This window comes from Trachymyrmex septentrionalis, unplaced genomic scaffold (assembly GCF_001594115.1).
Source record: "Trachymyrmex septentrionalis isolate Tsep2-gDNA-1 unplaced genomic scaffold, Tsep1.0 scaffold13, whole genome shotgun sequence".
Taxonomy (NCBI): domain Eukaryota; kingdom Metazoa; phylum Arthropoda; class Insecta; order Hymenoptera; family Formicidae; genus Trachymyrmex; species Trachymyrmex septentrionalis.
Genome location: NW_017304438.1, coordinates 6295625 through 6323517, shown reverse-complemented (window position 1 = coordinate 6323517; position 27893 = coordinate 6295625). Strand labels below are relative to the sequence as shown.

The 27893-nt window shown below is 35.6% G+C and overlaps 2 protein-coding genes across 6 annotated transcripts in view; both read right to left on the bottom strand.

Annotated features, from left to right (window-relative positions):
• Positions 1–27893, bottom strand: part of LOC108756760 (serine/threonine-protein phosphatase 2B catalytic subunit 2-like) — a 165382-nt gene that overhangs the window by 109451 nt on the left and 28038 nt on the right. The gene's annotated exons all lie outside the window — the stretch shown is intronic.
• On the bottom strand, positions 2191–2953 carry LOC108756762. Its single transcript, XM_018500796.1, has 2 exons — positions 2453–2953; positions 2191–2382 (listed from the first exon to the last, which is right to left on the bottom strand). Exons 1-2 carry the CDS (start codon positions 2951–2953, stop codon positions 2191–2193), a joined length of 693 nt encoding a protein of 230 aa, XP_018356298.1.

Here is a 27893-nt window from a genome sequence, read left to right as displayed (position 1 = left end):
CCCCTTCCCCAAATAAGAAACGTCCGCGAAGATATTACAAGAGATTTTCACAGGCATTCAAAGAAATTACAGTTTTACGGTTCATGATACATTGTTAAGTACTAACGTTGACTTTCGTGAACATTACAGTTCACTTCATCAGATCGAGAAGTAGCCAGATTACTTCTTACTCTAATAAAATAAACCGCAATGTTCAAGTTGACATTCAACCCTCTACCGGCAACATGGAATTTTGCTCGCTTTCTCCAAAAAGAGCAAATTTTTTTTATTGTACCGAATTATATGAAAAATTGAAAAAATTTTGATATACTTGTCCAACTTTAACATATTTTTGCCATCACGCACACACACAGAAGAATTATATTTTACTTACTTTTCACAGATTTCAATTTACTGACCAGAATTTATAATCAAAATATCGACGATAACATTAAAGATCCCAGTTGCCGACGGAGGGTTAAATGCTCACGTTTCGTGAATATTGCAGTTCACTTCGTCAGGACGAGAAACAATCAGTATATTACAGGTTATTTTTCGCCCTGATAAAGTGAAGTGCAATCTTCGTCAAACAATGGCACTTGACAATGTCTCAAGACACACTAATCCGTAAACCACGTAATTTCCTTGAAGAAAACCTGAAGGAAGCCTCAACTTCAAGGAGATATCACTTCACAGACGTCTCTTCTCTTGGAATTTCACGTCCGTTAGAGTCGCGTCTACCTTTGTGGATGTTCAGATGAAGGCGCGTGGGTATCTCGATGTGGACTAGTTGAGCATACCTATTTTCTCGATCAATGACTCATCGCATGATGAGCACGCTTCCTCATCATGCGTCGTATTCTCATCGCACATCTTGAGTACAGGTGTAAAATTATTCAGAGAACGGTCCATCTGCCTCCACTGTAGAAATCTCTCGAATCTTGGCGCAAAATCGTCTTATCTACTTCCTGCCGGTGTCACTTGTCGGTGTCAGGGATGCGTTCGGTGATGAATTGGTAGCAAAAAACACAGTCCCAGGAGAAAAGTATATATTATGATGTGCACCGTCAGGTGTATGAATATTCTGCTCTTTATCGGACATGTTGAAAACAGGGCGGTCGCGAAACTTCTTGTCAAGCATATAATATATGGAAATCTTCTCGTATCGACAAAAATCGATTTTCGCGAGTAGAATGGAGATCCTCGGGCTGAAAGCTGAGCGATTCTCGTTGCGACACTGAAATCGCAGAAATCCACCTAATTGGACAACATAATCGATACAATCGATATAAGCGCTCACTTGTACCAGGAGGTGGCGACATATCCTGAAGCTCCCGAAACGCGCCACAATATAAAACGTGATTGTCCACCTTGTCAGTTGTCTTGTTAAACGAAAATCGATCGAATAAATTTCATATATCATTTATTTGCTACAATAATGACATAATTCAAAAAAGAAAGTTTTCAAGAAAATGAATATTTCAAATTATCAAAAAACTTTTGTAATATTAATTTTGAAATGCATTTTTTAAGTAATAATTGATTGTAGAGGCGAAAGAAATAAGAGTATATTTTAAAATATATTTTTTTAAGCTCCATTCTTTTTTATAACGATTTTTTTATCGAGTTATGTCCCTGTCGTAGCAAACGAGATATATATTCTTTCGCAAAAAGATCAGTGATTAGTAAAACCTGAGATCAAAGACAAAATTGATAAGTACGGACAATAGGAGAGAATAGGAAGAGATTTCATGTATTTAATTCTGGTATATACAGTTCTAATAGATGAAAAAATCCTTTATTCTTCATTCCTATTGCCTATACTTTTCAATTGTGCTTAACATTGGATTCAGAAATTTGTCAAGAGAGAGATTATTAATCCAGTGCAAGTGAAATTTTTTTAAGATGAAATATAAAAAGATTAAATTATTTAAATTATTCAATTAAAAGAGTATTATTTAAATGTATAATTCATAAAATGTTTTATTTAAAATTATATTAGCACAAAAAAGAATAATGTAATGGAGTCCATAAACAGCAAACGCTAACATAAATTACAGAAGTTATAAGCAAACAATAAAAATTCAAAATAGATACATATAAAAATATGAATTATACACGTTGTATTAGCAGGAGTATTAAGTATTAAGTATTAAGCAAAGAGTCATAATTGTATCCATAAAAGTATAAAATAAGAGACAACGCAGTCCGCTATTGCCAGTCTCGGTCATCTTCATGATTTTTGTCTCGAGTCTCTTCCACGAATTCCACAAGTTCACTAAAGCCGCTATCTCTAGAATTGGTTCGTGATGGCATGGTTCGTTGAAACACATTATCCCTCATTCTTTGATTCCTATTGGACGCCATTAGTAAGAAAGTCACCTCGGATACATAGATTTTCTCCTATACATATTTATTGTTTCGTCATCTGCTTTCTTTTTTCAATCATAATATATCGCGGCATCTATTTTACCTCGTAATTTGAAGGATCCTCTGACTCGCCATTCGGAAGCGGTTCTATCATTTCTTGCAATTGCGGTTTCTGCGCATCCTGGAACAATGAGTACATGCGATCCGTCACTGTGCTGTATTTTTTACAAGTACTGACAAACGGCTTTGGACTCGAGAAGCATATATCCAAACATTCTTTAGCCATGATAGGAATTATGACGTTTTCATTACCGCCACAACAAAAATTAGACGAGGGAATGCGATTCTTCGATGTCAGCAAGTCGCTGGACGAGTCCTCAGACGTTATCAAGCTCGGCATGTTCATCATTCGCATGATCTTGTCGATCGCGGGACTTACGTTATTCCGATATTTCGGCAGTGTATAATCCATCTTCGAGACGCACGACGGAGTGGATGTTTGCGAGTCGTTATCTTGTTCACTTTTGTCGTTTTCGGACCTCATTTCAGCCTCGTTTTTAAATTCCGATAAATGGTCAATCACCGAACGATAATAGTCACTCATTGCAAATGAGAAATCGTAAGAATGGAGAAACTTTTCAAAGATTCCAATTTAATCAAAGTAATCCTGATAAAATATGTGCTTTTCATTTATTACGTTATAATTTTTTAATCATATAGAGAAAGTAAATAATATGTGTTTGCCTCACCTTAAATCATAGATAAAAATCTGAACGTTAAAATTTTTCAAACTTGTCGTTTTATAAGACTTAAATACACAATAAATAATACTTGAAATAGCTAGAGTAGTAGTGCCAAAGGGCAAACATGTATATCAACTATAAAGAACTTCGACTAACTAAATAAAGAAAATATAAATTCACTATTGCCATCTAGTTTAACTTACTTTCGAGAATGCTCGACCGCGATTGATCTCTCTCTCTCTCTCTCTCTCTCTCTCTCTCTCTCTCTCTCTCTCTCTCTCTCTCTCTCTCTCAATTCCCTAACTTCCTTAACATACATTTTTTCGTTTTTATTTTGTTCGGTTTTATTGCTTCATTAGACTGGAGGGCACGGAAAAATTGAAACAGTAAATAAAAAAAAATTGAGATCGAAATAAAGATTAAATCGAGAAAAATTCTGGGCTATGATTAGACGAGTTGCTTACTTTGTTTAAGTTTGCTGAGGTATCTTATATTTCGTACATTTAAAATAAAATAAAATATAACGACTGGCATCTTCATATTTCACAAGCAGCATCGCAATAACATTAATAAGATGGAAATGCGTAAGAAAAACACATAAAAAAAGATTATATAACATGATAAGCATGTATCACACATTTTTACAATGTGTTAATATACTTTTATTGTAATAATTTTATTATAACAATATTTTTATAGTTTATTTACTTTATCTGTTATTCTTTTATTATTAGTTTTTGTCATAATAATAAAATTGAAAAAAATAAAAAATATCAAAATGTCAGTTTTTTGTCAAAATGTTTGAAGTATTCACAGAATGATTTATGCAAAGTTTCATTGCAATGTAGAAATTAATTGTTTTGCAAATAAACAAATAAATAAATTTTATTTATTTTCATAACAACTAATCTATGCGTCGCAATGCAACTTTACATAAATCATCCTCAATACTTATATACAAAAATTGAGATTAGTGTTATTATTTTATGTTTTGCAATTAGATATTCACAAATACAATTGAAAATTAAGAAAAAAAAATGTAAGAACTATCAAGCATTGAAGAGTCCAATGATATTTAAATTCAAATTCGAATTTCTTTATTTTAATGACTGTTTACTGTAACATCTCTAACTTTTGATCATTTTCCAGTATTCGTTCGCGAATGAGAAGTTCAGTTCTTTCTTTCTATAAACACACTTATCATACAGTTCTCGTGTGCACATCCAGCAAAAACCGATACGATGGTGCGATAGAAAACAAGTAATCCATCTCGGAAGCAACTCTACTATCATCTATTTTCCCAATGTTGATGACCATTACACTTACATTTGAATAACTAACTTCATCTGGTTAATGTATAATACTTCTAGTTTTAAAATCTACTATAAAAATAATGCTATTCTCTCAATACATATTCATCATATTGAATAATATTTTTCATTTATCTATGTGTATTGTGTAAGTGTGTTTGTCGTTAAATTTAGATTCGGAGAGTCTTTTTATAAGATTCTCGAAGAATAAAGAGAAATGAGTAATTGCATTTCGATATTTATCTATTCAGATAGAATGCAAAGCGTTCCTTAACTCATCTTAACGTTTCACCGCAGAGTTTATCGACTACGCGCGGTTATGCGAATAATCCAGCGGGATGTAAGCGGATACGAAGCTCCAAGGAAGAAGTATAAATGCATTCCAAGATCGGAGGACAAAGCAAGAAACTCTCCCGTAGAAGAGCGGGGTAACCACTTTTTCGAGGCCTTTGATCTCTCATGATACCGACGGCATTACGCTCGAAATTAAGCGGAAGAGCGATATATTCCCCGCGGTTTGAACACAACTAATTTGAATATTCAATCTAGGGAAAAGCTCGGGTAACCGATAGTTCCGAAAGTCGATACCTGGTAACTCGGTCGCCGCGAAAACTGGGGGAAACGTTCAATCAAGACTTATATCGACGTATATACGTATGTATAACAGACAATGCTTTTACGTCGCGTATCTGCAAGAGGATAGCGATCAACATGGGCGAGACATATAGACGTACGACCGCAAGGATATTAATTACGTGCCCTAAATTACTCGAGTTCTCCCTCCTAAATAATGTCGCCACGAACTGCTTTAATATCGTATAACAACGCTGCACAGTACAGTGCCTTGATAGTGGATATTAAAGTGCCAAATCTAATCGACTCCGGTGCATTGCTTCATTGCACATGCGTGCAGTTGAAGTTTTTCTCTCCTAAAAGTTGGTGCATTCGTCACAATTATTACTTAAGCAACTACTCATATGCAAAACAATGCACTTGATTATAAGTAAAAATGTAATAATTATTTAGACTTTCTATAAAAATAAATACTAAAACTATACACTTATAAATCTTGTATGACTAACATCATATTATTTAACAATAAATTTTTATAATTTACTTATTATTTTTTATTCATACAGTACTTTAACTCAAAATACGACGATAACAATTTCAATTCTTTTATATATAAATATTTTAAATAATCAAAATTATTTGTGCAAAGTTTTATTGCGATTCACTGATTAGTTATTTTGTAAATAAATAGAGTTTACTTTTCACTTTATTTATTTATAAAATAATTAATCAACAAATTGCAATAAAACTTTGAATAATCTGAATTATTTAAAGCATTTATTTAAAAAATGAAATTTCTGTTATCATTTATTTGTATTGAAATATTATAACAATAATAAATAACAACAAATGCAATAAACTATACAAACATACAAAAAAATAAACTATTAAAAAATATGTTATCATATAAATGTAAGATATTCACATAACTGTTTCATATGTACACGATTTTAGTAGGATTTTTATAGAAAAAGTATAAATATTAATAAATTTCAAATATTTTTAAGTGCCGAATATGCGCTAAAGTTGATTATATAATCAGCACTGGATATTTATCTCGTATGCTTCGTGTGACAATATCATGGTAAATGTTACTATATAAAAGAAACTATTCATTATTATTTAGCTTCTCGTTCCTCATATATTCTAGAAGCCAGTAATAATTCTTTTCTTATTTCACTGTAAAATAATAAGATCTCCAATGTAAAAATAATGAAAGATCGGTTATTTATCGTCATTTTCTCAGAAGTAAACAAAATATTCACTCGTTGCGTTTTAATAGACCGTTACAGTGAATGCACTTTTAATGTTGATTAACTTTTGCCGAAGATGTATTAATTTCCAGGATTCGAGAATCAAATGTGATTGCCTCGCCACGTGTTTGACAGAGTGAAAGAGGAACAGGGGAAACTATGTCACACGCAAACTCGATAGGAAACGACGAAACGGCTGTGTTTATTTAACATCGCGAATATTACAAATGTATCTGAACGATATTACTTACAGCGGAGTAATTACATTCGATGTTATTGTCGTAATTGCAAACTCGACTGTTGTACAACAATAAGCCTCTAACAGGCAATTTGCCATCAACGCAAAATGGTGAAATGATAGCGTCGATCATTTGCGCAAACATTTGGAGCGAAATGAAAATATGAAAGCTTTCTGTAATTTTGTAAATTAACAGAGAATATTACTGCGCTTGAAGAGAGCACCTCCAATTAATGACTGTTTTGCATGTGACGTTCAACTATCCAATTCGCCAAGTATTTCGATAAAGAAATACGGTTTCCAGAAAAAATATTCACGCGAACAGAAATAGAGGCACATTCGCGCATCTAAATTTTTAATTGAATGCAAAATTGTAGAGGGATTACTAGGACACTTTGTTTTCTTTCGCCAGATCAAAACGCATGCAAACAGTTTGAATGGAATTTCCGCATGTAAAATAGAGTATAGAAGTCGTACAATGGAACAAGTGTTGAGCATAACTCGTTAACTGATGACGTAACAATTGGTCCGCGTAATCCTTTTAGAATCTCATTACGTGATCGTGAACAACGTGTGATTAGCCCGATGTTTATTATCGTTCTGCATTACATTGCGAATGACTGCAATCGTTTTTGTGCATCTGAATCATTAATTAAAGAAAGAGATACTCTTTCTTCCCTAAAAAGACGATTTCTATTAAAGATGTTCTATTAAATATAATAAAAAAATATAAGTAGGACCATTCGCGATTCTTTGTCCTACTTCTAAAATATCCGATTTTTTATAATTTCGTAATAATTGTAAAGATATCTATAGAAAGTATATATTGGATACTTTTTTGTATCTCTATAGTGTTTGTTCCTCTCTGTCAGCAATTTAAAATTTTTAATCTTCGTCCACGACCTGAAGTCTTCGAATCAGGGCAGTGCATTCACGCGTAAAATATAATAAAAAATCTACATTTACAAACAATATAAACTATGTAAATTATGTTTTACGTATCATCGGAACAATCTATGGATCATCGAAGCGTATGTCGTTGTAGATCTTTGTCGTTGTAGATTATATAACGCTACACTTAAAGAAAAATTGATATATTGAGATAAAGAATAAAATTCTTATTCACATCGTTACAAATCACATACGCATCAATCATATAAAAATTATTAATTCAGAGTTACATCAACAACATTAAATTTGTTTTGAAATAATTGAAGCATAATTGACAGTGATTTCGTAATTATGTAAATGAAGATTTTATTCTTTATTTTAAACCAATTTAGCGTTGTTATTATGATAATTTTCGATTTCCATGAAGAAAGATACATATAAAAATACAGAAGAAAATGTAGAAATAAAACGAACGGTCGCGAAAAAGTAAAAATTGTACCCTCCTTTAACAAATAAAAATTCCATGTAAACATAATCTTGAAATATACATACGACAAAACTGTGCTTTTATATTATTCCGGACTGTATAAAAATCTGAAAGAATTCTTACATATTTGTGAGAGCTTTAATAACAAATTTTTTTTACTGTACTCATAGAGGTTGGATTTTACTTACTTTTTACAGATGTAATTTATCTATCAGAATTCACAATCAAAGAGTCAAATATGTCTTTAAAATCCAACATTATCGGCGGAAGGTTAAGGGCAGAATTAGCTGAATCATAGAAGCAATTATTTAGATTGTAGTGTTGATTTCATAAAGATCAAGCGGAGGAATCTCCGCATTAAGGTCTGATTCGCGCGCGAGCTGTAATTATTAGATTCCTGTTGGATTCAAGTTGGACGCAAACGAGGAATCTACCAATTACAGCAAGCAATCTTCGTAGATTGTAATCTACCAATCACGGCAACGGCCGTTTCCCGTGTGACGTTTCCGACGACAATGATTGTTAGCGCTAAATTTTCCGTACACTGTCGGTTCCGTCATCCGCGTGATTGGTAATTTGATTTTGTCCAGAATAGCGCCTAATGTAAACATGGCGAAGAGTCGTTCCATGTTTACGCCATACAGATACGTACGTATGTCACTCGATTATATTTGTGGCGCGACTTCAACGTGACTTGAACGGTATCCAGAAATCGCTGATAATTGCCTTACTTACGTTCTGTACTTTTTTTTTACATATAACTGTAATTTGCCACAATTAACCATGTCGAATTTGGTATTAATATTGAATTAAAAAAACGACCTTTTTGCTTTTTTTTTTTGTTCACAACTTGTTTGCGCAAGATCTTTCCATTGTACCCGATAGTGGCTTGTTAAATAACCGAGAATGCCAAAACCAATTTCGCGACCTACTTGGGATAATTCGATAAACTTGCATTCGGGCACTGAATATTAATGATCGAAGACATCCATACTATGTATACATATATATATCATGAGCGCGAGAGTCTGAATCTAATTCCTTCTAACATCAGTTCGGATTTAATTCGACTGATCTCTGTATTTTTCTTTTCTTTTCTTTTCTTTTTTTTTTTTTTTTTCAAAAAGATTACATTAAAAATTCACAATATTGTGATGATATAGCTTCTCTCACCGCACTGGAAAATATGGAATTGAAGTATAATCGAGTCTGAAGGGGTTAATATCAAAATACTGCATTTGCGGAAAGACGTGCAAATCATTAATAAACTACGAGCAATGGCCAATCTTGTCAATTTTCTTCCTTGTTAATAAACTTGGTGTAATCTCGTTCCTATTATTACAAATCCGATCACGGAGAAAGACGAGAAAAGGAGCCTATAGATGCGCAGTGATCAATGTCGAACAGGAATCGATGTGGTTGTAAAGCCAACCTTTTAGAATCCGCGACACGATAATTGACAGCGGATGCGACAGCTGCCATTTCCAGGCATACGTCGAAAGGAAAGTAGCGGGCTGACGGTGACTCGATGGACGTGAATGGATAAGCGGCCATTCGAACCGACACGAAGACAGCGAAGCAGAGGAAAAAAATTACCGCGGTGTGAGAGAAATGCATATATTCATACACACACACACACACACACACACACACCCCTCTCACACACACGCACACATATATGTAAATATACATATATAAAATCTTCCTATTAAATATGTGTGTGTGTACATATATTCGATAAAAAATTCTGATTCAAGTAAGTCCAAAAAGTAAAAGTACAAATAATAATTTTAACTGTTGAATTACAAGCTACACCTGTATACTTTTTATTATACATACACAACTATACCTAGATGAAAAATTAGAAAGATAATAAAGATAGAACGAATAGAAGGACAAAAGGGGGGCACTTTGTCAAAGCGAGGAAACACCTTAATAACTGTTTGGCGGTCGAGATTCCGAGTAGACTCGATGATCAATAAGCCAAAAGAAAGGAGACAATGGCGTCGCATCGTTTCTTCTTTTGAAAAAACGAAATGAGAGGGCAAAGACGCAATAAACTAAGATAGAGAGAATATATAGGTCACCGAGGCGACATAACATTAGTAGCGTGTACAAAAGCGAAGTCCTGGCTTTGAAGCACTTCCAAAACGATCAAGACTTCGCAGTTGGACGCGGATCACGTAACATCTATGATTCATAAATTACTTTTAACATTTGTACTCTCCGGTAACGATAATTTATAGTAATCTCTCCAGCCGTTATCTCGGAACACTTAATTTGCATGGACAATTGCCGAGAAATGTTACATATAATAAAACTGTTGTACTCAAACAAAATAAATTTCCTTCGGGCGACAAAAAAAAAACGCGCGACACAATTAGCGTCTCTATACAATAAACAACGTAATCTCTTCGTCTTTTTTTTATCTAGTAAACCATCGAGAAATGAATAACATGTTTTTGTATCATTAGAATAAGTGCCAGATCACATCGACGTGGCAGACTCCGAAGCCACAAAGAAATTAATCGCGACCAAGCCTACGCGTTTCTGGTGTAGAAGGAAAAGCAGAAAGAATGAGGGAAAGAAGGGCAGATACCGAGACGTCGCTTTAGCAGCCGTAATGTAGCGGCGCCTGGAGGGCCATGGATTTGAGGTGGAGTGGTGAAAAGCGAAGAGAGAGAGAGAGAGAGGGTAGCGAGGAGGGACGTGTTACGAGGGTGGTATATAACGAGAGAAGCAAAGAAAGACGAGGCAGCAGCGACGACAACGGTGGGTGGGATACGCAAGTAAGAGGAAAAGAGAGAAGATATATATGGGGTCAGAGGATGGACCGGACGGAATATTGATCCGCGTACCTCACGATAGCTGCCTATGCTGCGCTATGCTTTGCCATGTAGCTTAGCCCTCTCTCTCTCTCTCTCTCTCTCTCTCTATCTCTCTCTCTCTCACTCATTTTCTCTCCCCCTTCCCCGCTATTTCTCTCACTACCTCTCTGTCTCGCGCGTCTCATCTCGCTCGCTCTACAACAAAACGGATATATACGACGACAGAGACTACTGGATAGAGTTTACCTTCGCTACTGCCGCGGGGACTCCAACAGTCTTAAGCGGCGCACCTGCGCCCGTGAGCCATTGACAAGAAACAGACAGACGCAGACTCGGCGGTGGAAACGTATCGCGAGATGTTAGACACTTCGCCGCTGGCTAGACGTCCTTTGCCGAGCCAATTTACTTGTCTCGTTCTTGACTCCAATTTTCTTCCCACTTTTTGTTTTACAAGATCGCGCGATTTTCTACTTCGACATCCGTATCTCGTTACTGCTGAGTCGACGGAAATTCTGAAATTTGCTTCGAAGCTGGACACACACCACGCTCAGATATCGCACAGGATTCGTGGCCGAAAACCTGGCGAGCTGGACAGTTGCCAATGCATGGCGCAAAACGGAAACGAGAACACTACCAGATAATGGTAATGGATCAGGTAACATTAGGTGTGCAAGCCAAAAAGCAAGATTGGCCACGGTCGTCAGGTGGAGTCTCGCTACTGCTCTTAGGTCTCATAAATGATTCTTACGGCTTTAAATTATTCCTTCTTACTATTCCGCACGATTCCATGAATAAGTTGTCGCATAAACATATAATTAAGCTGTCACAGAAATATATAAATGCAAACCGTGCCGTTTTAAAAAGATATAAATGCGAAAAGAAGAAAACAAGTAGAAGTGCATCGGATACAATCGGATCTGGGCATAAATTATTTGTCGTGTATCAAGATGTCGGTGAAACGAAAGCTTGTGGTGCGGGCAGGTCAAAGTACTAAGTACGGCATGCTACCGTGTACTTGTGTTGACACGTAATTATCTGTACGCGTCGGGTACACGTGCCTTGTGCCTTCCACCACCGTCGCCACGTTGACACGTTTAGACTCGGGCGTGGAAACGTCCAACAAGACCCTGCGCGATACGCCCGATCGAAACAACGTTTACCTTGCTTATAAGTGCAAAAACGCCTTTAACTCGTTGCTACCGGGCAATTTTCACAAGCAAATCTCCGCCGTAAAAATTGTTATTATTAAATTCCACCTAGAAGGGTAATAAAAGACAGTCAGTTAAATGCAACGACTTTAGTCGCACGAATGTCGCAACACTGCGTGGGATTTGATTTCGTTCCAAAATTTTGCTGCAGTTCTAAAAATGTTCCTCTTAAATCACGCTTTTTTGCAATTTTTTCACTTTTCCGGAATAACTCCGTTAAGAATATTAGCAAATAAGCCTGTCACGTTTATCTTCTTTACTAGTGAAAACAAGGTGAAGATAAATAAGTCAAGAGCTAGATAGAAAGTTTGTTCTTCGAAGCGTCTTAGAATTAGTCCACACTTCCTCGTGCTCTGCTTTTACGAGGAAAAGTCGCGAAATATAACGAAAATGCAGTGGAATACATAATATATGTACAAGTGGCTGCCAAAACTTTCCAACCAATATACTGTATATAATTATACGATAATTTTTGCCAACGCGTTTATTCAGTTTATATTGTAAGTTAATAAAATTCTTGTTATAATCAAGAACGCGATTAAAAACACAATTTTAAATATAATATATTAAAAAATATATCTGTATATTATCTATATACTATCTTTATTTCAAAGGTTCTTTATCTGAGCAATACAATAAAATATTCATTGGCTAGAAACATTGGGTAGTCTAAAAATTCGGTTTCGCATCCCGATTGAAATAATATAATATAATTCGCATAAATTATTCGTAGATTTAAGATTTTCATTAACATTAGGTATACATTCTTATAAAGATGTTTATTAGCATAAAAAATTATTAAATAGCTTATCAATGCTCAAGATTGCGTTTCAAGAGAAAAAAAAAACGTGTGACGCGCAATTTACAGTATCAGGCAATGTAAATAAATTCATACAAAAATATTTAAGCACTAAGATTCCGCTTTGGCGAAATATATAAGATATTTCACTAATTTAATTAGATTTATTCTCATCGGTCCAAATTCGTAACATAATTGATTCAGAAATTTTCCAATTATATGCGTAAGTCATGAATGAAAAAGAGAAGTGGAGAGAGAGAAGGGGGAGGGAAGAGAACGAGAGAGAGGGCGAGAGAACGGATCGATCCCGTCGCAACTGCTCCGAGCTTCGTTCCTGCAGGAGCGAATGCCGCATTCATCTCCACGTGACTATAACCGCACGATGTTATGCGCGACTATCAGCCGCATCGTTGGCGGTCAATGCCGTAAGCGGAACAGCGTAGGATTCGATCAAGGCGGCTTGCGAGATGTAGCCGCACGGCCGGTTAACGCTTTATTTGCATAACCGCAATGTTGCTAAGCCCCGAATAATCTTCGCCGATCCCCATGTCAGCGGTATGTCACCGATTTTAGGTCGCGCAATAATCGCGCGGATAAACGCGATTATTTAATCATTCCACTAAGTTCTCCCAAACGATTCAATTGCGATTTTTTTCTCATGCGCATTATTCATAAGAAATAAAGACATCAATTTCAAAATAGAAAAACCACGTTTCAGCACAATTTTTTTCGCCGAAGATAAGAGGATAAAATGGATGTGGAGGATAGTTATTTCGTTTTCAGCAAAAGCCGGATTTCGCGCTTTAATTCGCACGGTAACGCGAGATATATTTTGCGACGTACGCTCATAATGAATTGCGTTCTCACATGCATCGAAAAATTGTTACAAACTCGATCATCGGCAGCACTCTTTCTAATAATATACATTTAATTAAAAAAAAAACTTATCATTTCGCGCTCTTGTTACTGTTTGGGTAAGCAATTCACTTATTGTTAGTTGTATCTATTTATAATTTCTAATCACTTAGTTTTATCAATTCATAATCTCTAATCACTTAGTTCTATTTATTTATAAGCTCTAATATGGCATAAATCCATCGCATTCTAACTCAGTACATTCTTTTCTGAATCATTACTTGTCTACAACCATGGTGAAAGAAGTGTGCAGCTGAATGGTGATTTGACTTGTGCACAGGAACAGGATAGAATTTTATATGTTGTGATTTCATTGAGAATAGTTTCTAATGCGGTCGAAATGTTTCGGAATAAGTTTGCAAAAATAATCTAGATACATAAATTATACCTATATAATACGCAACCAGTTGGAAATTTGTGTGCAATAATTACTGTGCTGTACTTCATAGCCTTTTAACTTGAAAAATTTTAACCCTTCATAGGAACACTGAGACCTCTGTGAAATGGGCATCTCATTTTTCAAAAAATAAAATTTTGGTCACAGTTCCAAATGCACCCCGAAGAGTTCTGGAGTTCCTGCCCAAAATTAAGAATAGTTCCAGCGAATTACTATAAAAAAAAAAAAAAAAAATTTGGAGTGCTAACTTCACAAAATGCAGAACAAAAAATCGAGATATCTTCTAAACCAGTGCTCGTAGATTTACACATTTAAACGTGCGGAGTCGAACTTTACGTTATTTTCATTTTCTTAAAAAAATCAAATACTAAATTTTCTAAAATATTTTATTATAATTCTTGCCTACCAGAAACTATTCAATAATTGTTATAAATTTATATCGAGTTTTAAATTTACGTTTAAAACAAATATTAAAAAATTACATAAAGACGATGTTATATACGTTAAAGAGAATGTTAACAATGAATCGTTAGTCAAGAATTTAAGATGATAAAATTATATAAAATTTAAATATTACGTTTCCCTAACTTAAAAGTAATTAAAAATAAATAAAAAGGGGCACGAGGGAATAGGCGCTGTTCAGAGAGCGTAACAGAATAGTAGCATTAATTTGAAAACAGACACAGAACTGCTAAATCAAGTATATTTTAATTATTTTAACTCTTAGTTTATTTTTATTATTGACATCAAATTTGACTTTTAAATGATCGACGAGCTTTCACGAGATTTCTGTTCATTCCACTTAACGATGTATGGTCGACACGTCTTTCCGTACTATAATTTATTTATTATTTTATAATTTGACTTAAAAATTTTTTAATTGTAGACGTTCCTTGCTATCAAGACTTTGGACTAGCAACTTACTTTATGTGCTTACAGTTTCCGTCGACGGATGAGTTCATTGTACATCCATTTTTTCCCATATAAAAAAAATTATTTTATTTTATTATTAAAGACACCAAAAATTACGAGTTCCATCCAGCCTTGTAACTGGTATGAAAAAATGTATTCTCGAGAACTTGATTTGGCTTTCTTGAAGATAATGCAACAAATGAATTTCACATCTTCCAATTGTTTTTTTTTTTTTTTTATATGCGTTAAGCAGCTTAAGTACGTAACGTTGCGTTATCGCTGAAGAAGGTTAGAAGACTGACTAACCGAAACGTACAAAATTTATTATCATTTAACGATTTTTCTTTGTTCTATCGTCTCTCTTCAATAAATTTAACTTTTATATTGAGAGATTTCTTTGAACAATTTGCGCACTGAACAACGCCTATTCCCTCGAGCCCCTTTTTATTTATTTTTTAGATAAAATTATATTCGCTTATAGAAGAAAATAGTTGCGATGTAGAATCCTTGTTACTTGAGACTTTGTAAGATTTCGTATGGAAAACACGGAATTTCCAGATTCATGTATTTCCTGATTTCAATCTTCGCAAGTCTGTTATAGAAACTTCTCGATGTAAATTTATAACAATTATTGAATGGTTTCTGGTAGACAAGAATTATTATCAAAATGTGTTAGTTATTCTAGAAATTTCTCGATGTAAATTTATAACAATTATTGAATGGTTTCTGGTAGGCAAGAATTATTATGATAAAATATTTTTGAAAATACCATATATTACATTTACCTAATAATGAAAGATTAATACACATTTAAATATTTTAAATGATAACGCCAATCCGCTGTATAAGATGCAAGATTATTACTGTCAGAGCGAATATGAATGAACGACGAGGAGTATTTCGACGCGCTTACTAGTGAAAGAATCAGCTGATTTTCAAATAATAAACCCGGTAATCAATTACAGTTAGTTGAAGATCTTTGAGAGCTATGCGCTGTTCACCCCGATAATCTTTCTCTTTTACCGAGCTAGAAATACGAACGTACATTGTAGTATTACTTTACGTGATACGTTATAACTTCACCTAGAGTGCGAAACGCAGTAAAGGCCATGTAAATCAAACGTTGCGGCGTTAACGAATACAGACGACGAAATACTCGCGTGACGACAAAGATCGCGATGTAAACAGAGAACTCGTAGCGTCGTTTGCCTTGCAAACGCATATGTGGCTGATGCTTTATCCTGATCATGAATTATTCGGATAATCAGAGATGATAATGTATGTGGACGCAAAACGAGAGAAGTATATTCTGCCGAAAATGATTTAACTCGATTAGCTTAGCGTTTCGTTTAATGGAACTTCCTGCCCTGAACGTTTTGTGCTCTTTCCAAAAGATACGTAAATAACATCTGTTGAATTTCTATTGCAAGTTTTACGATCGAGAGGGCACGGAATAATCTTATACCGCTGGCAATAATCGGATCACCAAGGAAATGCGCGTCAGCTTTGCTAGAGGCACAGCCCAATTTGATGCGCATTTGCGATTGGTCGATAACTATGCCCGAAAACCGACTTAATTAATTAACGTAACCTGGCACCGATTTTGCAATTATCTTGCGATGGATAATCCCGTCCAATGTCATCTTTTCCAATGCGCAAAAGCACGCGATAAAAATTAATTAAGTTAATCCTCCGTCGGCCATGTAGAACTTTGCACCATCCATCAGTCTTTCAGCTTCGGTAAAGATTTTTATATCGTTTTGGACTGAAAAAATTCTTGCGTGCTCTTGTGAAAGCTTTAACGGCTAGTTTTTACTATCACATAGAAGTTAAATTATGTTTTATTTATTTTTTTATCAACCAGAATTTACAATCAAAATATCGATTATACTTTCCAAGTCCAACCTGGTTGGCAAGGCATTAAAGCGGAGAAAAATTTTACTCTTCATCGAAAGAGAGAGCGTTATAAAAAGCGAAATTGCGAACATGGGATAAACGCGAACGATTGCAATATATTAGAGAAGTGATAACTTCTCATTTCTCGCATCAAGTAATAATCCGATATACGATTAGTGCCGCGCTATAACATGTGACCATAAAACGCACACGCCATTCAAAGTAAATACCATTACATGTTCCCGATGATTTTGATGGAGAAGAAATTGCAAGAGAAAAGTTAAATAAAGCCGATGATTATTTATCAATTTTATCTTTATTCGAAGGATTTTGGTTTTAAATTATAATAATTAACATTTACATATTGTTAACACAAACTGTAATTTTAAACAAAAACCAAAACCAATTTAGCATTGCCCCGCGGCAGGAGGTAATTTGGAAAGGGTTTTGTTTGAAAATTATAGTTTGTGTTAACAATATTGCATATAAATGTAATTATTGTTGTTTAAAGCTAAATAATTGGAGTTTCTGGAATAAAGATTTTTATTAATTGATAAATAATCGGTTTTATATAATAACTTTTCTCTCAAGTGTTTGCAGTTTTCTCAATTTCCCTACTTTTGTTTTTACTCTCTTACGATATCTAAGTAAGAACACGCTTTGAGACATTTAGATTTACATTGTTCTATCCGGCGATTGTAAGTAATTTTTTTCCCAGTCTTATTAATTTCGTCGACGATTTGGTTGCAATTTCAACGTTGGTTGGTTAAAAAAATTTCACCTGGTAATAGCCTTAGATTTTATCTCCAAGGCTTTCGCTATTGACTTTTTTTCTATTTTTTTTTTTAATTAAGTGCCGTTGGCAATAGCTAATGACATAAAAGGTTGTTATCTGTCGTTGCGTCGAGTTTCAGTTCAGAGGTGGACGTAAATTGCATGCCCATAGCGTGCACGCGTATACGGTTTCGGGGGATGTGTTCAAGCGGCTACGTGTTCGTGTATGTGTGTGTGTGTGTGTGTGTGTGGGGTACGTGATAATGGTTTCATGGTCCCGGTGTACCGTGTGTTCTTTCGACGCGGCGACCGAATAGCGCGACGGCCTGATCAAGTTTTATTGATTTTGAATTGGCTCGTCTCCGGATAACCGCATTCGGCGTTACGTAGACAAATAAAATCCCACACCAAAATACTGTCAACTTTTCGCATTACAAAACCGTGTCAGGTTGAAGCCGGGTCAATCAGGATAATATAGCGAAAAGAAAAGCAAAAGGAGGATAAACCTTCACACTTTTTCACGGGAACCACAGAAATAAAATTTCTATATTTTGGAAACCGAAAATTATCATAATAAAACTATAAAAAAAAATACACTAAAAAAAAATTGATACATTAAGGGGTTTTGTAACGATTTTGTAACTCTTAATCGACAGTCGTTGATGTCATTGTGCAGCTTTTTTTACTCTACGTAATATTTGCGCAACGACATCAACGACTATCGTTAAGAGTTACAGAATCGGCCTCTAAAGTTAATATTGAGTTGGAAGGAAAGTAATGTACTTTTTAGCTCAAAATTATACATAGAATATATTCGTTAAAAATGAACAAAATTTACATTTCAAAAAAGGATTTTAAAGTTTAAAATTTCTACTTTCATAAAATCACTATGTTCCTGCGAGCCTGGTAATTTTTACATATAGAAAACTACAAGGAAAAAGGGAAAATTTTTTTCTCACTTTGTAGGCCTGTCACGTACCCAAAAGAAATTTACGAAATCTTCGATTTTCTTCCATGGAAGCTTAAAGTTTTCCCTACATAATCGTTCTTTAATAATTGCTCCGAAAATTTTTTGTTACTAGTTATCTGAATTAACTGAAAGAAGCGTTTTGACTTTGATTGCTCTGTTAAAAATCATCGTATCACAATTAGTTGTATCAATAACTCTGAACTAGTTTTTAAATAATTCAAATATAACTAATAGCGATTTCATGACGATGTGAATAAGAATTTTAATAATTTTATTTTATTGTATTTATTCATTATTATTATATAATTTCCTATAAAAAAACACACATAATAAATGGAGAAATAAAATAATCCCTAAACGGCTGTAAAAAAATTATGTACGCCTTCCTTTATTGATGTAATGATTAAAATATATTAAAATTCAGAAAATAGAAGTACGTGTGATTTGTAACGCCGTTGCTATCGTTACTTTGTTATAACAATTTAATAATGAAGTCGCGAATTTTTTATGACGATATGGTAATGATGACATCCCAAAGTTGGAAAAGTTAAACGTTACTTGCAATGAGTTGGAAAAGTCATTTCTTAGTGAAAAAAGTAACTTTTTATTTATTAACTAGTTACTTTCATTACTTGTAACGGAAAAAGTAACCCGTCGATGCGTTACAAGTTACTTATTACTTTTTTCGCTAAATAATAGTGACAAGTTACTTTACAAAATGACTTTTCTAACCTCAATGTCTAACCTTAGCGTTTAATTAGTTATTATAGTCATAAAAAATTGCAACTTATCAAATTGTTATTATAAAAGGAACGATAAAAGTAATCGCATAATAACTCTTCCATTTTCTGTTACTATTACATATGTATGTATTGTTCTTCGCATCCAGTGCGTCTGTAAATGTAAGCACGCGCGCGCGCTTTCGCTTCGTGTTCTATTCTCATTATCGAACTCCAGAGTGGAATCTGCTCAGTCACGAGCACGAATTCGCTAAGTTCAATCGTGCGAGCATACGAGACCACGACGTCGTAGACGCGTGTATCGCGGAAAGTGTGATAAAAGCACGGAACTCCGTTCCAGAAAGTGATGACGACGAAAAATACACTAGCGACGGCGACGGCGACGACGACGGCGACGACGGCGACGATGACGAGAGCGTGACGGAAAAGCTCTTTGATGCCGTTACGCCGCAGCTGGCTTTGACTCCTGAACTTTAGAAGCTTTCGACCGGCAGGAAACGAAAGGAAGGCGTGGCGGGGCGGAAAGAAGGAAAAAGCACGAACGGCCCCGTTCGAGTTGGGAGAAACGAAGATCGACGCTGTAATACGTTTCGAATCGTTTAGAGTGGTTATTCTCTAATAAAAAAAAAAAGAAAAGAAAAAGAAAAATGGAAATAATTGAACGACAAAAATTCTCGCGTAATATTTACAAAGCACCGACTAATAAACAAATGTGTATAAGTTACACCAACTTACATACACATTTGAAGAACTTACGGAAATTCAATAAATTTCCGTACATTCTTTGAAAAATTTAAAGTCAAATTTTTTATAACAAAAATTTAATCAATCGCGATGTTTTTTCACTATTCTATAATTTGTAACATTTATTGTATCTTAACTATTATCAAGATATAATTATTCAAATGTACGATTAAGATATAATTATGTATTAAGATTTAAAATAATTATTAAGACAATTATTAAAATGCTTTATTAAAATATAATTATATTATAAGATTATTAATGGTGTGAAATCGAGCATTTATTAGGTAAGCTCTGTTTAAAATTCAAAAAACGATTTTATTATTGATTCATACCATTTAAAGTTTAACGAAGAAGTGGCTAATTTTCTATCTCTTGTAACACACCAAAGAACACCTAGAATTCTCGCGTGACTAATTACCCATTAGTTTCTTCCGCGGGGAGAATTTAATATCACATTGCGTCACAGTGAATTAGATATCGAAACAATCTGGAGATCTGCAGCACGCGTATTTATCAACGATGATTCAACTTTTGTGAGAACATGAAGTATCTGTTTGGATCATGGTTGACGTGACGCGAGTCAATGATTCTCTACGCGCGTTATATTAGCAGGCGCGAGAGAACGCGTTCCAGCGTGCATGGAACGGTTCCAAATAAGATGAGAAGGTGACTAATCGATCTCGTTCCACCGAGTTCGTGGTCCAAGAGCTCCGCTCTATTTCCAGTCGCCGGAACTGTACATACGATATCTATGGTATCCATTCATCGTACTTTCACGAGACACGTGACCGATCTGGATCGTTATTTATCTCGAAGCAATTAAGTGGCGCGCTATAATCTAGGTACATATATCAAATCAATATTCCTCAATTTATATTAATATGTTTGGATTATACTCAACGCAATCGAAAATATTATAAACGTCCCAATCGAATTTTCATTTATGCATCTATACACGCAAAGAATAATTTTGCTAAATTATCCAAAAATTTGATTTTAAATATAATAAATAAAAATAATTTTATTAGGCCATCAAAATAATTATGTAGAACATTAATGACATTTTAATATTCTAGCAATCAGTTTGAACGTTTTACGTAATTATTTTGATAAAGCAAACAAAATTATTTTCAGATCTGTATCTATCTAAATTTTAGATACTTCAGTAAAACAGTTTCTTTTTTGTAGTTTAACTTAAGACATTTTTTAGTTTCTAATGTTAAATAAAATTCGTAATCGCATGTATATTTGTCTTGCTTTATAGAAAAGGATTGATTGCAGAAAGGATGGATTCTGAATTTGGTTAAAGAAGGCCTTGCGAAGACTGATATTGCAAAAAAATTTCTTTTACATCGTCTCTCATTCATGACGTTAGATATTGTAATTATAGTCGGTGAATTAGCGCTATCCTTCGCTCCGTTTATCAAGCGTATGCAAATATTAGGTGCGCGTCGAATCGATACGAAATCGCAGCAAGCCACGGCTACAATCAACATCCGCTCGGCGCGATTAATTACGATTAAATATGATTGCACACTGGCAATTAAGCGCGATTCATTAGTCGTCCGGGGGAAGGACGAGCCCGCAGAATATCCGCGTTTCGCCGAATCACGCCGGAGCTCCGCGATTTCAGTTGATATGAAATACGAGAACGACATAAAAAATAGAGAATTTACGTCTCTATTCGAAATGAAAACCCGACTGAAAACAATAGCTTTAAGATTCTCTCTCTCTCTCTCTCTCTCTCTCTCTCTCTCTCTCTCTCTCTCTCTCTCCTGCTCGTAATTTCATCTGAAAAATAAAGTACCTCAATTTTTTATCCTTATTTCAAATTCGAACACGTCGTGTCGCGAGCTCTCAAATAGACTCACGCAGATCATCATCGCGTATCGGCGACGTGCCGATCCATTCATAACCAGCTAAATTTAGAAGCCGAAGCGGAGAGATCTCATTCGCAAATATCGTTCTTCTCTTTTTTCCCTGCCACTTCTATTCGCACTGGACGTTGCCTCGCCGCGCGTTTTGATCATTTGAGGTCACTAGTCAAAACGTTTTACGCTCGTACGAAATAATTATCAAAATAATATGGTAATAGCCACGTCATTGTGGACGCATCGAAAATAGAATTTATTTGCTTTCCTAGAATAATAACTTGAAATACAAACATTATTACTTTACGTTAATTGCGAAATAATTAATGTAACTGTAATAATAGTAATAACTTTAATAATAATAATAACTGTAATAACAGTAATAACTGACAACTGACTCTTGTTACATTCTAATTATCCTTATCTCGATGCAAAAATACAGCTTTTTTTATTGCTTCACGTATAGCGGAGTATAAGGGGTTTAGCTACCGATTGGATATAAGTTCTCTCATCGCGCAGATGAGCAATATCTTCCGTCGAGACAGCCGTAACGAAGAACACAAAGATTTCCACGGAGAATGAAGGTGTCCTGGCACGACACCAGGAATCGATCTTTCTGGCACGAGTGCCGTAATTTCGCAATAATTTACTCGCTTCGGGTAAGTAAGCAGGTAGGTGCTAGTGGAGAAAGATGATCGCTATCGTTCTACAGTTCGAGGGATCGCCGAAGCAGCGATCGAATTTTCGGATTTTCTCGAACTAATTTCGAAACATCTAGCAGTACTTGACAAATTTTAATGACTCGTCGTTCTTGTCATTTCATCCACCAAATCACACGGTAATAAAATACAAAGCGAAATACAGCGGAAAGAATGACTTTACTAAAGTAATTAAAAATTTAACTACAGATACAGATTTGAAAATAATTCCATTGGATTATCAAGATAATTATATAAGAAACTCAAGCATGATGAGCAATGTTACAAAAAGTTTTGACATTCTAGCAATCAGTTTGAGTGTCCTACATAATTATTTTGATGGTCCAACAAAATGTTTCCAAATCTATAAAATGTATCTAGCTAAATTTTTAAATATTTCAGCAAAACTGTCCTTTCTATGTAACTACAGCTTTTAAATGACAAAAATTCAATGTTACAGAAACGTCGAGAAAGTTTTATGTCTCTCTTTCTTCCCCTCTGACCAAAGCACTACAATAAACAGCGATTTTAGGGACGATAATATATTAAATGATATGTAAATTGATTTCCAAATTCCGACATATAGATGTATTAAATAAATCAATGAAGAAAAAATACGAAATTAAGCAGACTTATTATGTCTCAGTCAAAACATAGTTGTAATAGTTTCCTAAGCTTTGTTGTAATACTTAAATACTTAATCTTCGCGTGAGTCATGGTCGAGAAAATAGCTAGTGTTTATTTCTTATTAACGTAATAGCACACTCGGCACGTGCCAAATATTATATGTACGATAACTATAGTGATATAACAGCTTGGATCTAGCTTGAAAGCCTTATTTAAAACAATTTATTGACCCATTTAATTCCGAAAAGAAATTTATATAACTAATTATCTCATGTATAAATATCTATACACGCAATTAACTCTCCGTCAGCAATGTAAAATTTTCACCCTTTGTTAGCAATTTGAGTCTTCAAACTTCAATGCATATTTTTATATTATCTTAAACTATAAAAACCTGAAAAAAATCTTATATCGATGTGAAAGCTTCAACAATGAGTTTTTACTATCACTGTGTTTTATTTATTTTTTACATACTTAACCCTTTGTCCATAGGTAAAAACGTGCTCGTCTGGGTTCTCTTTTATTTTTGTATAAATTACTCGCCCATTTTTCATGAAACTTAGTCTACATGATAATGCTTTATTCAAAAAGGCGAAATAAAAAATTCAAAATAGTGGATCCAGTATAGCGGACAGAATTTTTAAAAAATAATTTGATTATCATAACAGAATACAGAATTTTAGAGAATTTTTAAGTGTAATATAACACTAAATTTCCAGTTTCACTTTATTTGAAGCTCATCAGTGTTATGCAAACAATTAGTGCTGATTTCCAAACTATTTTTTCAAACTCTGATTATAAGCTCTCTGGCATTAGATCCACTTTCATTGGAGATTTCTACCTTTTTAAAATTCGACTATTCAGACATTTAAATTCAGCGATACCAAGAATCCTTCTAAAATCAGTTTTACAATAATTAGATAATTTTTTGAATATTTGAATTTTAGAATTCTGAGACCAGAATCAAATTCACCAAAAATCCTTAGAAAAAAAGGTCTTTTTTTTAAGTTCCTTCGCCTACAAAGCTTCCATCTTCAAAGGGTTAAATTTATCTATTAGAATTCACAATTAAAAAATCGATTAATCGTACCTCGATAGTCCAACATTGCAAACAGAGGGTTAAGTACGTGATTGTAATATATATGCTCGTGCATTTACGCGCCATCGCGTTGACACTGCATCATCGCATGCCGACGTAATTTATTTGAGTTGCTCGAAGGCCTGTTGAGAATAATTAATTTTCTCTTAAATACGCGCGCGTAAAAAGGAAAAAAAAACAAGTAGGCGAGAATTGAAGAACTCGAGGGCGGCAAAAAGCCACGCGCTTTCGACCCTGGGACTGCGGATGTCCGTGTGAAATACGTCGCACGTGTCAAGAGACACGTTTCTCATGTCCCGAGAAGAGAGAAGAAAAACGCGGCCTCGCAGATGTGCGCTCGCTTGTGCATGTATGCATCCGATGTACAACGCTATGTGTGCACCGCATGAGAGTGCACAGAGAATAAAACGGACAGGGGTGGGAGAGAGGTGAATGTCGGTCGATGTTAAAAATGAAACGACCCGTTGCGAACGCATCGATGAGCCCGCATTGTTAAAACGAGCGTGCATATATGTGCTGCCAAAATGGAAGAAAAAAAAAAAAAAGAAAAAAAAAGAAAAAGAGAGAACGAGTCACCTTCCCAGCGTGCAACCGCGCGAGTCCTCGAGCTCAATGAGTATAAAATTACTTTCCACTCTCTTTCGCCCAAAACCTTCCTCTCCTCTTTCTTTCCTGCGCCTCTCCTCTCTCCTCTCCTCCCGAAGCGGCCGGAAAATTCGTCGTGCATCGGCGAATTAACAGGATGTGTCACGGAATGCGTTCCGTTTCACACGCATGATGTACTATTTTATCCTTCTTTAGTATTCGGTTGAACGACAAAAATAAAATATCATACGCATCATGCGTGAAACGGTACGTACTCCCAGTTCTCGCGCGTTATGAAATATGCAAATGTTAAAATCACAAGTAACGCGATAACTGACGTAACGAGGGACGGTGAAGAGAGAGAGCTTCGGTACCGAAGCGGATTAAAGGTGATTACGGCACGTCTTTGCAAAGGTTTCTTATTATTACGCCGGACATGTAACGATATAATGCGATGTACGCAAAAAGAAATAGTATTACCGTAGTAAAAAGAAGGGGATCAGCAGTCGTTAATTCCCGCGCGCATTGCGTATCCGTCATCAGAGATGAATCACAGGGAATGCGCTTGATGTACGAAGCATCTACGGAAAATATCGCGCGACACGGCGATCGGAGATGGGAAAAATGAAATTCAATTTGCGCACGTTGTTACTGCCGCCGTTGTTCAATGCGGATTTGCGGTGGGAAATGAAAAATGAAATAATGCGGAGGAGGTTGAAGAATTTGCTCCACATTCTCTCTTCTCGAAGTTAATCTACGCGAATCGGTGAATTAATGTTGGCAATTTAATTCTACCTTTATTAGAAGAATCACATACGACACGTTGATTAACGAATATTCGAGAAACGGCTCCAAAGTAATCGAAAAGAAATGAACGGAACTACAATGGGCACGAACTTTTCTAAGGGTGGTTGGTTTAGACCAAGCCAGAGCAAGAACGAACGATCACGAACGGATATTTACGAATGAAACGAACGTATAGTGGGCGCTTTCCCTTTGATGCGATAAGAAATGCGATAAGAAATGAAACGCGTATTTGCTTATGCAAATTTGGATTTGTACACGGAAAGAACGATTTTTCTAAAGTATCTAAAAATTTAGCTAGATACAGATCTGAAAATGTTGGGCCATCAAAATAATTATTACATTATCAGCAGTGTTGCAAAAAAAATTGAGACACTTTAGTGACAAGAATATCGTACATAATTATTTTGATAGTTGATTAAAATTATTTTTAGATATGCAGTTAGCTAAATTTCTAGATACGCTACTTCAGTAAAATTATCCTTTCCATATAATCACGCTGCAATCATTAGAACCCATGCAGTTTGTTCATTCGCGTTCGTTTGCCCTATTTGCTTGCTCACGATCCATTAAGATTCACCTCCATCGACTAATTCAATAATTAATTATTAAGAAAATGTATTCTACCAAAACGGTAGGTTTGAGCCTTCACATAATTCAAGGATACAATATTGATTTCCGAGGATACGTGTAATTAAAATAATCACACAAAGCCACTTTCTTACAGTTTCGTTCAAAATGCGAAATGTTAATTAAAAAAAGAATAAGCGGCAACAAAGTTGCACGGAGGAAATTAATTCGAAATTTCGACTAGACGTAGCGGGAACACGAATTTTCCCGGAGTCCTCCGTGAATATACTATAATCGTCTAAAAGGAGACGTAAGGAACAGACGAGATCAGTAAGTATGGGCTTAATCCGATCCATGAGTTCTCTCGAATTGCAGCAACGACGTTCGCTCGCGTGACACAGGCTTACGGGGGGAGGGGGGGGGGTAGGAACGAGAAAAAGGGAGAGAGAGGAAGAGAGACAGAATGTCTTTTCTACTACGCTGGCGCGAGCGTATCGATCGGTGACGAAGCGCGTAGAGCGTCGCAGGATGAAGAACCATCCCGTTCGCCGTGGCTTAGTCGACCATCGTGGGTCGACCGAGGCCGAATGACAGGAGTGGCCGACTGAATCGAGCCTTAGTGATCGAACGATCGATCGTAGGTCCCTCTCTGACACGGATTAGGACGGTGCAGGGGCCCCTTATTTCGGGCCACCGGAACCGCTCGAAAACGTCGATCTACAAGGCTCGCCCCCCTCCCCCCCTCCTCCCCCCCGTTGCTCTCACACGAGGATAATTAATCACGTGGCTCTCGCAAGAACGGGAAATAATTTAACCCCTCGATCGGGATGCGCGCCGGCTGTTTTCCACGACCATGTTTATCGAATTAAATTGCCTCGTATGCCGAAGTACGGGTTGCAAAATCTGACATATAGTAGATCTTATAAGACGCTATACATAACGTAATTAATATCCTAACATTCGCGCGTCTTTGATTAGTACAATAATTACATATTCGAAGACGAAGTTGTAAGGATGTTGATTTTTTTTTTAAATCGGAATGTCACGCGTTTTGTGAGAGAAGAAGAAAAAAGGGAAGAAAATGTTGCGAATGATTTTAAGAGAACGTATCGATATTGGTATCAGAAGGTGTAACCACCGAAAAAGCGAGAAAGACGAATTCTGAAGATGACGCGGGTAGGTATATCCGGTTCTCGCAGGCGCTTGATTCCCGATTTTCCGAGGCATTAATCCGTCTGGACGTGAGAAAACGTCGGAAATGACGAAACGTGAGCACTAGAGTTACAGGGAGAGGGGAGGGAGGAGGGGTAGGAAAGGGACAGCCAATTCAATTTTCGTGACGTTTCCTCTTCGAAACCGAACTTAGCAAGGGAGCGACACTTTCGTGTAAATTGAGCGGTGACCTTTCACGGCGGTCATCTGAAAGGGATTAATATGGATAATGAAAAAAAAATGGGAGGCTTGAAAATAAACGTATAGCCACGTGGCGGTGTCACGAGTGATACATTTATCTAATGAAGCCTGATAGATATTATAGATAGCGTACCGTTTCAGCATTAATTATTTATATCTTGACGAATATATATATCATTCACTTGCTGCATAAATA